At 39.9% G+C, this 12,230-nt stretch overlaps 1 protein-coding gene across 2 annotated transcripts in view; it reads right to left on the minus strand.

Annotated features, from left to right (window-relative positions):
- Window positions 1–2,854: 2,854 nt before the first annotated feature.
- The window catches only part of SLC30A10 (solute carrier family 30 member 10), a 46,110-nt gene continuing 36,734 nt past the window's right edge, over window positions 2,855–12,230 (minus strand). For both annotated transcript variants that reach the window (XM_062210360.1, XM_062210359.1), the window contains exons 3-4: window positions 11,568–11,807; window positions 2,855–8,253 (exon numbers count right to left, since the gene is read on the minus strand). In XM_062210360.1, the coding sequence (XP_062066344.1) occupies window positions 7,766–8,253; window positions 11,568–11,807 (728 nt within the window). In that variant the 3' untranslated portion in view covers window positions 2,855–7,765. The remainder of the gene's footprint in view (window positions 8,254–11,567; window positions 11,808–12,230) is intronic.

A 12,230-nucleotide genomic window follows, 5' to 3' on the forward strand; every position in this document is an offset into this window, starting at 1 on the left:
GAAGGACAGAGAGAGGGAGAGAGAGAGAGAGAATGATTCCATCCACTGGTTCACTCCCCAGATAGCCACAACAGCTGAAGCTGGGGCCCATCAGAAGCCAGGAACCTGAAGCTGCTTCCAAGTCTCCTACATGGGTGCAGGGGCCCAAGCACTTGGCCCATCTTCTGCTGCTTTGCCAGGCACATTAGCAGGTCAGAAGTGGAGAATCTGGGACTTGAACCAGTGCCCATATGGGATGCCAGCATCTCAAGCAGTGGCTTTACCACATATGCCACAGCATTAGCCCCTAATAACTCAAAATCACAGACAATTTTCTGGGAACATGTATTATCTCATTACTTTCCACAGCATCCTGGGGGTAGATTTCATATGTCAACTACAAAGTGTAGAGGATACTGATATTCTAAAGGATAAAGTAACTGACCCAAGGCCGCACAGCTAGCTATTAAGTGGCCTTTTAACCAGGATTTAAATGCTCATAGCCTGCTTCATTAAAATGTACCAACAAGTATATTAAGTACGAAAATATAATAAAAAGAAAAGCAGACCTCAGGCATCTGAAACTGACATCCTTGCAAAGCCTAGGTATTGACCATCACAGCTAAGCCACAGCATTGTCCTGTTAGACACAATCTCTCAGAGTACCAGCACCACCCAAGAGGCCATTGTGACTGTGACAAAGTGAGGCAAGAAACCAAACCATTCTGTTATCTTGTCTAAGCACAGACAAAAGCAAGGGCCCTGTGCAAACCATGAAAACACCAGACTCTACCTTGGGTAAAATGAGTGCTGCTTCCAGTTAAAACTTGCGCCTCATTTAAATCCTCACTTTATAGATGGAATTTATTATGATACCTAGTCATAGAATTATGCCCATGCACTGATAGTTTCTAATCCAGAGCAAATCCCACCTCCTGAATCCTCTGCAAAATCACCTAACATGAGCCCAAAGCCTGTAACTGGTCATTAGAAACACCCTAGTGCTGGGGCCGGCGCTGTGGCACAGTGGACTAATCCTCCGCCTGCGACACTGGCCAGTTCTAGTCCCAGCTGCTCCTCTTCCAATCCAGCTCTCTGCTATGGCCTGGCCTGGGAAAGCAGTAGAAGATGGCCCAAGTCCTTGGGCCCCTGCACCTGTGTGGGAGACTGGAAGAAGCCCCCGGCTCCCAGCTCCCGGCTCCTGGCTTCGGATCTGCACAGCTCCAACCGTTGCGGCCATTTGAGGAGTGAACCGGCAGATGGAAGACCTTTTTCTCTGTCTCTCCCTCTCACTGTCTGTAACTCTACCTCTCAAATAAATAAAATTTAAAAAAAAAGAAACACCCTAGTGCTGAAGTGCCCCCTGGGCCCTCGTGGTCTCCCCTTTGATTCAAGCTTTAAGTCCCTCTTGCTCAATCACAGGTGCATTCCTGCAGGCCTTTGGCTGGAGCGCATTAACAGAAGCGGACATTCACCCAGATTTAGAAGCCGCTTTCGCTGCCTCTGTCTAGGATGTCTGAATTCAGTAACACTCAGGCTGTGAGGTAACTGTTTAAGAAGCCACCTTTGTGTAGCTGGAAGGTAAGGTCCTGTTGAACTGAGCCCTGGCATTTCCTTGAAAAACTTCAACATTGCATTTATTTTGCCTTCCTAGAAACAAGATCCCTTGGAATATTTCTAATATGTGGTCAGATCTGTACTGTTTGGTGGTGAAGTTGTGTAAAATATCTTCTACCCTCAGAGAGTTTAAAGTCTAACTGGAGGGCCAGCATTGTGATGCAACAGGTTGAACCACCACTTCGGATACCCACATCGTTGAGTGCCTGGTTCATGTCTTGGCTACTCCACTTCCAATCCGACATCCTATCTAGGAATACCTGGTAGGCAGCACATGATTGCTTAAGTATTTGGACTTCTGCCACCTACATGGCAGACCCAGATGGAGTTCCTGTCTCCTGGCTTCTGCCTGATCCAGCCATCTGAGGCATGAACATGAACCAGCAAATGGAATATCAAACTCAGTCTCCAAAGCCAGAAACCAGGTGCTTCTCCTGGTCTCCCATACGGGTGCAGGGCCCAAGGACTTGGGCCATCCTCCACTGCACTCCCGGGCCATAGCAGAGAGCTGGACTGGAATAGGGGCAACCGGGACAGAATCCGGCGCTCCAACCAGGACTAGAATCCGGAGTGCCGGTGCTGCAGGTGGAGGATTAGCCTATTGAGCTGTGGCGCCAGCCAATACATATCATTTTTAAAAATGGTAACCTGTGGGAATGAACCAGCAGATGGAAGATCTCGCTCTCGCGCTCTCTCTCTCTCTCTCCCTTTTTCTCTCTGTAACTCTGCTTCTCAAATAAGTAAACAAACCTTAAAAAGATCCAGATTTCAGGGTGAGTGTTTGGACTGGTGGTTTAGATGCCTCCCGGGATGCCCACATCACATGACAGAGTGCCTGGGTTGAATGCCCAGCTCCACTCCAGATTCCAGCTTCTTGCTAATGCATAACCTGGAAAGCAGCAGTTGATGGCACGAGTGCTTGGGTCCCTGCCACTCACCTTAGAGACCTAGAGTGAGCTCTTGGCTTTGGCTACTACCAGCATTTGGATACTGAGCCAGTAGACAGGATCTCGATCTCTCTCTCTCCCTCTCTTTCTCCCCTCTGCCTCTCAAATAAATTCAATAAATTCAATAAATTTTTAAATTAAAAACAAAATAAAAATATCCAGCATTCACAGAGCATTTATAGACCTAGGCCCTGTGCTAAGCGCTCCAACAAGGGCTCTCTCCTTCATTCCTCACAACAATCTCATTAGGCAGACCCTATTATTTTCTCCATTTTAAAGATGGCAAAAGTGAGGACTGAGAACATCTTTTTTATTCTTTGACAAAGCACATCAAAAGACCAATGACCTAACATGTTTGATTTGAAATCAAACAGATCCCAGAACCAGAATGTTTAAACCTTAAACGTCACAGTATATACTTCATAGCATATACCCACTTTTGTAGTAAAATCTCTGTTGAGCACTTTCCTGTAACCTAGATTTGGAAGCCAGCAGAAAATGGCTCAAGTGCTGCTTGGGTCCCTGCCTGAATCATTAAAACCAGTCAGTGGTGTCACTGAGTAATAGATTTAGCAGAGCAAGTGACAAACACAAAAAGAGTCCAGGTACTTTGGGTTATCTATTTAATTTACACCAATATATCTTGGTCATATTTATTTGTTAAAAAGTTTGTATTTACAGCACCATGGAACATCTTTCTTTTTAAAGGTATGCAAATGCACATACACCATTGGGGGACTCACGAGCAATCAGTAATGAGTTATTTTAATTTTATATCTTAAATTTTAACAATTCCCCCAAACGTGAAGATTACACTTACTACACTTTGGCAAAACCACCTTGGAAGGCAAAAGGATTTTAAGCAACAAAACTCCACAATACTGTAACATAACTTCAGACCTCCAGGAAGGGATAACTTTCTCTTAAAAATCATCCTTTCCAAATTGTTCTCATTAGCATTCAGAGCAGGTTCAAGTTCTCTGACCTGGCTTTCTACAGAGAGGTGTTGGTTGATTATCTAGCAAATATTCAAGATAGTTCCTTGTAAACAAAAGAGTCTGGAATAAAATACCTAAGATGAGAAGTGCCAGAAAAAGACTCCTTTGCATCAGCTCAACTCCAAACTCAAAAGAACATTTAGATTTCATTGAGGATTATGGTCGGATGCAGGTTCCACTGGACACAGGTTTGTAGGTTCAAAAACCTCATTCCAGCCTGTGGCCTCTCAGATATAAATACACTCCGAAGCACAAAAAGGCAACTCTTTGTCAGGTAAAATGTAGAGTTACAGAAGAGCCATACAGTCAACGATCATTAATCTAGATTTGAAATCCAATCCAAATCAGGGCATGTGATCCTCATGTAATACTCATCCTAAAATAGTCTTTATTGTAGTCTTTAACTGCAAGAGTACAAAAATGCCTTAAAAGATCTTTAAGGATTAGGGAATGTATTGTGCCCTCTTGAAGACAATGGATCTAATTTAGCAATGGATTAAGTTAGTTATAAACAATAAAGAATTTTTTTAATGTCTGAACTTGTCATTAGCACTATCATGAGCTGCTTACCAGGAACTAGTAACAAGAAACATCATCAAGTTTTAAAGTGACCATTTTAAACATAAAGGAAAACTAAACATCTTAATCCCCAAAAACAATTTTGCAGGTATTATCCATTCTCATGTAGTAATGGACTCATCAAATTGGGCTACTCATGACTTGAAGAGATCATCATTTTACAGGATAGTGAGAGCAAATATTTTTTCCTTCATTTCCTTCTCTATCATAATGATTTATCTGTGTAACAAGATTTGGAAAGGCTTTTTTCTAAATTTTATTTTTTCTCTAAATGACAAAATGTCCTATGTAGAGATAATTGTAATTTTTATACATTATTTTATCTGGTCTTTAAAAATATTGTTTTAATAGAATGACTTATACAGAATGCATAATATTAGAAGGACTATTGGGCTGTGGAGGGGTTGTCATCAACAACATCCCTAAACTACCGTTGGTTCTAGCTAGGGGTTCTGCACTAGGGGTAATGTTGCCCCAGGGAATGTGTGGCAATGCCTGGAGACACTTGTGACTATGATATTGATAGAAGCCAGGATACTGTTAAACGTCCCATGATACTCAGCCTGCCTCACGTCAAAATGATCCAGTTCAAAGTGTCAGAAGTGAGAAACCTTGAGAGAGATTTCTCAAGATTGAGAAAGCCTTGTTTACACACAACAAAATCTCTCACTACCTACACAGGGCAGCTGCCTTATATTACAATCCAAGATCCATCTCAATGATTTACCGTTAATCACTTGACAGTCAAAGCATGTATTCCTATTGAACTTCAGGGGTCCTGTTCTACTGCCATACTTGTATGCTCAGTCGGTGGCAAAAAAATAAATAAACCAAAAAATAAACCACTGTATTTGGGGGATAGTTTTAATTCTTGCTCAAGTAATGGGTTTTTTTTAATTGATAGTTTATCAAAAAGTTAGAAGGATTTTTTTTTTTCTGTCAACCAAGAAGACCGGTAGCCTTGTAGATATTCATAATGGCCCAATATGAAAAAAAAATCAACTTTTATTTTCAAAAACAAAATTGGAAGTTGGAAAATGAAACAGACATAATACTTCCTATAGCTGGTTTTGAAATAATGTCAAAAGGACTCTTCCTATAGAAATTGAAGGGCAGGTGGGCGGTGGAAAGTGCTGGAATGGTAGAAGGCCTTATTAACATACAGGAAAACTGCTCCTGACCTGACACACAGAAGGATGTAACTGACTTTTTAAAAATTATTTACTGGTTTAAAAAAAAAAAAGAAGAGTTTTCTGAAACTAAACTAAACATACAGGAATACCAATTGGGTAGCAGTATTTTTCTAATCTCAAAGAAAAACAGTCTTATTTCAAATCTGCTATTGGCCAGATGCTATTCCCAATCAGCAGGGCTGATTCAAAGGGGGAAAAAGAACTCTCACAACTTCCTTGGGAGAATTAAAAGGCAGGACAACTAAAGAGAGAGTAAAACCCAAGTAAAAATACCCTAGCAGTGGGCATCATGGTGCTGGGGATGGCAAATGCACAAAAATATTGCACTTACTCAGCTTGTTTGGACACTGTTAAATGTACTCAGCCAAACTGTCTTAAGAAGGTATCATTCTGCATGGACTGTAGTCCATCTTTCAATATATTTTTAAGCACCAATCAAGATTCCTGTTCTGAGGTTAGATTTAATTATATTGGAATTAAATGGCTTTTCCTTTCCAGAAAAAAAAAATACTTAAGAGATTAATTAAAGAACATTGTGTGGATGCAAACCAAAGGCATTCCTTTAGCCAGCTGCACAAAAACTCTGAAATTACAACTTCTCCCTTTCAATAAAAGAAGAATGATGTGAAATCAAATTAGACCTTCAAGTTTGGAACAAGAGGTGAGATTTCTTCTTTTGCTCAGAATAAGGCATCTCAAGTAATATTTCTGCAGGAAAACTTGGCCCACATATGACTACAGTGAGTTTCTTCCAGAATCTTCTGGTTTGTGTTAGTACATGCCATACTTTTAACACAAAAAATTGAAATGTTGTCCTCCTTACTTTTTACCCCTGTTTTACCTTATAAAGTGCATATAACCTAGCTCAGTAAATTTCAAGACATAAGAACATTTTTAGGCATTTTTCTATTTACCTAATCCATGGCCAGTTTGCTCTCAGATAATGGATTTTCAAATAAAGAATTTTCTATTCTAGTAATCACAGCTGCTTATGTATTTCAGCCTTCATATTTAAGGCTAAGATAAATTTTTCAAGTGATGCTTATGCTCAATGAGGATGCTCTGTTATCAATGCAGTATTTCTGATGTATCCTGGGCAGATTCTGTTCAGGACTCAAATATTACAGCCTAAGACAAGATTGTTTCCAGTCAATTTTGCAAATTATCAAAGATACCATTTCCCCGGTGGTACTTCCTATGTTCTTATACCTATGAGCCTGCTTTGATTTAAATACTGATGCCTAAACAATGTGTTAAATACATGACAGATGCTTCTCTACTACTAACGTAGTTTGGTTATAGGTCAGAATCAGATTATAATAAACTTATCTGTATTACAGACATAAAAGAAAATGCTAAGCTCATCAAAACACATTGAAAGCAGCAACTAAAAATTTTCATTTTCTTCCTCAGACATCAACTTTGCCATCGAGCTACTAGTTGGCAAATATAATAAATATTTAAAATATGTCTAATTAATGAGAAGCCTATCTAGCTTATTTATCTGGAAGAAAATGTCATATATTCTATCCACATTTTCCCCTGGTAGATGCTATCTAGATCAATGTGATCAAATACAAGACGACTCAAAGGAAATTTGGACAAATAAGTAAATCATCATCAAAGCAATGAAACAGTCCCAAGTAGACGGACTCTAAAAGACAGTAAGTAAGCATTTGTGTCACTTGGAAGGAAGTAGAAATAGTCCAAAACTTCTAAGTGAAAAAGATGTACACATATTTACACATCTGAACCTGTGAAACACCCACAGCTATGGTTCAGTTCACAGCAGAAAGTAAACACCTAGCTTTCTCTCACTTCACAAAATGAAGAGATGGTCTAACACCAATTTTCCGCCCCCACTCCACTAAGTGCTGCCTCCCTTAATGTTCTGAGAACATTTTCCACCTAAACAGGTAGAAATTTTACATTTATTCAAAAATGAATCAAAGAAAAAAAAAATTTCGGCCATGCCAGAAATACTTAACTTTCCTCTTTTATAATCTTCGAGAGGAATGGGGAAAATACACCTATCATGGCACTTCAGTTTTTACAGTGTACCTAGGCTCTAAGCTCTCTTGGGAGTCAGCTAGAAGTTCTAATGAGTTTAAAAACAAAAACTATTTTGAATCCTGCATCCACAGTGATTGAGTCCTAGCCTTTGATGTCCTTTATAGACACACTAGAGCAGTTTGGTTTAGAAAAGTCATATTCAACCTAAAACTGCCTTTTAAAGAGCAGCATGAGATACTCAGAGTAAAACAGTCATCAGTCACATAAAAGTTAACAGATACTTAAAGCTCCTACCCCAAACAGCCAATCTCTATGGAACATGGAGAGCACATAGTCTGAGTTTGGTCTGACCCCACAACCCACAAAGCTCTTTGCACAGCCAAGCTGGTTAAGATCCCAGAGTGCTTTGTCTACAGAGTCCGATTATGTGAGTACCAGATTAAAAATGTGTGCTGTTTTCATAGAGTTGGTCCTCCTGAGTTTTGTTAGGAGCTTGTCCGTGGTTGCTCAGATAGCCATCCAAAGACACATCAATAGCCACTTCTGCTTGGTCTCTTCTAATTCTGTACGTCTCCAGAGGGGGACCACCATTCTGCTCAGCACAGCCATTGACATGGGCCAGAGGCAGTGCCCCGGGGGGACAGCACAGCTTCTTAGCACAGTGCTTGGAGATGCAGGGTGAGCTGCAGAGCAACAGTAAGTCCTTCTGCTCCAAGGCATCCTTCAAATCCACATCTTCAAACTGGATGGTCACATTGTGGATACCTGCATTGTGGAAGATTTCTCGAATGTTTGTGCTGGTGTCCTCATAACCCTTATCTTTCTGATACTTGATGTGCAGGGTGGCAATGATCTTTCCACTTACAAGTTCCCAGATGTGCACTTCGTGCACACTGCTGATTCCAGGCACAGCAGAGAGTTTACTCACTAGAATAGAGAAAAACGATCGGTAGCCAAGGTGAGTGCCATCATTCAAACCCAGAACTGCAGGACGGGTATGGTTCCTTCCAGTATTCTCACCAAAAGGAAAACATGCTCACTAAAATAACAGGAAGCTAAACCAGTCGTACGCATATGAGTATACTCCCCAAAATTTCTTTTCTCCTGTCTGAATTCCCATTCCACACACTGTTACCCATAAAAAGTACTTCAAGAAAATAAGTTAAACAACAAGAAAAAATGTTCAGGGTTGTTGAGTACACAAGGGATGGACACTTTTACTGGTAGGAGTACAAACTGGAATATCTTTTTTAAAAAGGGATAATTTGGCAATGTGGATCAAATAACTTTACCAGCAACTCCAGTAGTAGAAATTAAACCTAAAGGGAATAGCCAAATATTTACACACAATAATGGCTTGAGAAATTGTCTTTGTATTACTAAAAAATTGAAACCACAAGAGAAGAGTTAAACCAAGTATGTTAGAGTATATGATTGGGCTGCTAAAAGAAATAAGTTAGATATTTAAGGATATGAGACCATTTTCAATTGATTTATTTGGGAGACATAAAAAGAGAAAAAGAGAACACTCTTATCTTCTGGTTCACTCTTCAAATGCCCACAATGGGTGGGACAGAGCTGGGTGGAAGTCAAGAATCAGAATCTCAAATTCACATCTCCCACGTGGGTGACAGGAACTCAATCACTTGAGCCACCCACTGCTGCCTCCCAGAGTCTATGTCAGCAGAAAGCTGAAGTCCAGAGCTTAAGCTGGGCATCGAACCCAGGCACTTTGATATGGGATGTGGACATCTAAACCACTAGGCTAAATGCCTACCCTACATAAGATATTTTTAAGTCAAAAAGCAAATAGCTAAGCTGTATATATAGTGAGATCTTTTTCTTTTTTACAACGTATACAGAAAAAAAGTTTAAGAGTGGGAACTTCTGTGGTGGAATTAGGGGAGATTTTGGTTTTCTTGTTTAGACTCTTCTGGATTCTCCATACTTCCTAAAGTGAGTACGTATTGGAGAGATGGTACTGAGTAGTGATCATGAGCAAAGACACTGCAGCCAGCTAGAGTTAGAATCCCTTTCTAGTGACTTAAAACCTACAGAGCATTAGAAAATTTACCTGGCCCCTTTCAGCTTCAGTTTCCTTATCTATAAATTAGGATTGATAATAATAGTACTTCATAGGATTATTTAAAGAGTTAAAGGTGTTTGTATGAGTAAAGCATTTAAAATAGGACCTAACATGTAAAAAGCCACCATAAAAGTGTTTCTGTTGTTATTACTATTTTTTTAAAGATTTATTTTCTTATTTGAAAGGTAGAGCAATGGAGAGAGGGAGAGAGAAGGAGGGAAAAAAGAAAAAGAGAGAGAGAGAGAGAGAATCTTCCAACTGTTGGTTCACTCCCCAGATGTGTACAATAGCCAGGGCTGGTCTAAGCCAAAGCCAGGAGCCTGAAATTCCAACAGAGTTTCCCACACAATGGCAGAGGCCCAAGTACTCAAGCCATTTTCTGCTGCCTTCCCAGGCATATTTGCAGAGAGCTGGATCAGAAGTTAAGTAATCAGGACTAGAATCAGCACTCTGATAAAGGATGCCAGCATTGTAAGTGGCAGCTTAATCCGCTGTGCCTCAACTCCAGCCTATTATTTTCTATTTTTAAAAATGTTTTTAAATGCAGTAGTCCAGTATTCCTGGAAGATTGGTTCTAGGACCTCACTTAGGTTCCAAAATCTGTAGTTGCTGGAGTTTCTTATATAAATGGTATAGAATTTGCATATAACCTATACAAGGCTTTAAATCATCTCTTCTAGACTATTTCAATACCTAATACAAAATAACGACTATATAAATAGTTGTTGTACTATATTGCTTAGTGAGTAATGACAAGATATTGTCATCAATGTTCGGTACAGATACAATGTTCTAAAATATTTTAAACCCACATTGGTTGATTCCACAAATGTATAACCTGCAGCTCTGGAGGGTCAGTGATGTGTCTGTAACTTTATTTATTTGTAACTTTATTAAAAGGCATATAAAGCATAAATCACAAATATTTTGGTATATGTTTATTTTGTTTCCTCACCTGGAAGACAACCTAGCTACTGGGAAGACAAAAGCAATGCTATGTGCCTGTTCCTAAGTCTCCTGCGCTCTCCCTACCTCCTTTGCCTGCAGCACTGGGCAAATAAAAGGAGTTCAAAAAATGGAAGCTGGTTTCTTTAAAGCAGCCAGAAAGTTGACCACATCTCACTGACTCTCAGAGACAGTAAACTGATCAATGTTGTCAGAAGAAGAGGCCCCAAAAGACCATCAAGAGATCCAGGTGCAGCAACTGTTGGCAATGACTTCACATTGGTAGTAGTGTGTGTTACTGAACACAGTGCTGGCAGGGCTATGTCCTACGTAGCATAATCCCCTTGAAAATTATCTTTTTTTTTTTTTTTGACAGGCAGAGTGGATAGTGAGAGAGAGAGACAGAGAGAAAGGAAAATTACCCTTTTTTAGGAGACAGTGTAACTATCACCACATAAAGAATTAAGATCCATTTAAATCTAATTTGGGTATATATAATTCAGATAATTAGAAAGCAGGATATAGAATATTAATGATTCATGTCTTCAGAAAAGAAAAAAAAAGAAAATTCAGGCTCTCAACAGAAGTGGTCTTCTTTGAGTCAAAATAAATCTTAGACATTCAGGGAAATAGCCCAGGAATAGGCACTGCCCAAGAATTATATTCTCAAATATTTGCAGATGAAGGTGGGCAGATGTTTAGCCTAGCAGTTAAGACACTGCATCCCATATTAGAGTATCTGGCTTTAATTCCAGGCTGCAGCACCTGACTCCAGCATCCTGCTGATGAAGACCTTGGGAGGAAGTGATGAAGGCTCAAAAGTTGAGTTTCTGCAAACCACATGGGAGACCTGGATGGAGTTGCTGGCTCCTGGCTTCTACTTTGCAATGTCCCTGATGTTGCAGGCATTGGGAAGTGAACCAAGACAGGAGTTCACTCACTCTCTGTCTCCTTTCAAATAACAACTTGAACATTTTTTTAAATTGCAAATGAGTCAAAGAATCATGAGTTGCAAAGGGTCTTTGGTTCTTGGAGCTATGAGTCATCTTACTAGGCAACAAAACATATAGTGGAGGTCTGTATCATCCAGTGGTTTTTAAAGTACTTCAGAATACCTAAATCAAACACTGCTCTGAAATAATGCTGGCCTTTTGGCCTGAATGGCATTAACTCGACAGTGGTTCTAGCTGAATAGTTCCAATCTACTTACTCAGCTCCTCCATGTTCACTCCTTTGGGGACCATCTGCAGCAGAATGGCAGCGGTCTCCTTGATCAATGGGAAGGCAGATGACAAAATGATGATGACCATGACAACAGTCAGGCTGGGATCAATGTAGCACTGCCAGTTACACGGGACCTCAGGTTGCAGGGGACGTACATAGAATATGATGGCTGTGATGACCACAATCACAGACCCTAGGGCATCTCCCATCACGTGCAAAAGAACACCTGCCAAGAAGAAAGAAAGACCGCTAAAGCACATACCCAGGTCTGGGAGTCCCTATACTCAGTGACTCAGATTTCCACATATATGAATACCTGTTGCTACTTGTTTTCTTTTTAAATAGCACAATGGATCCAAATGAAAAAATAGTATTTTCTCCATTCCTATAGGCCTTTGCCTACTTTTCACTAAGCCTGTGCACATTTCAATGGCATTTGATTTATGAGAGCCTCAAGCACAGGGACTCTGCAAAGTTTTCACTGCATACAGAGCCATTTGTTACAACAAAATGAGATTTAAAACCTGCATATAATAATAAAAATAATGAATTCTTTTAATTAAGGGAATTGTTTCTGATGATATTAAGATAAAGAAAACATGGAATCCTAGCAAAGAAGATCTGGCTATCTAAATAACTGATAGATAAG

The sequence above is a fragment of the Lepus europaeus genome, chromosome 14 (genome assembly GCF_033115175.1).
Source record: "Lepus europaeus isolate LE1 chromosome 14, mLepTim1.pri, whole genome shotgun sequence".
Taxonomy (NCBI): Eukaryota; Metazoa; Chordata; class Mammalia; order Lagomorpha; family Leporidae; genus Lepus; species Lepus europaeus.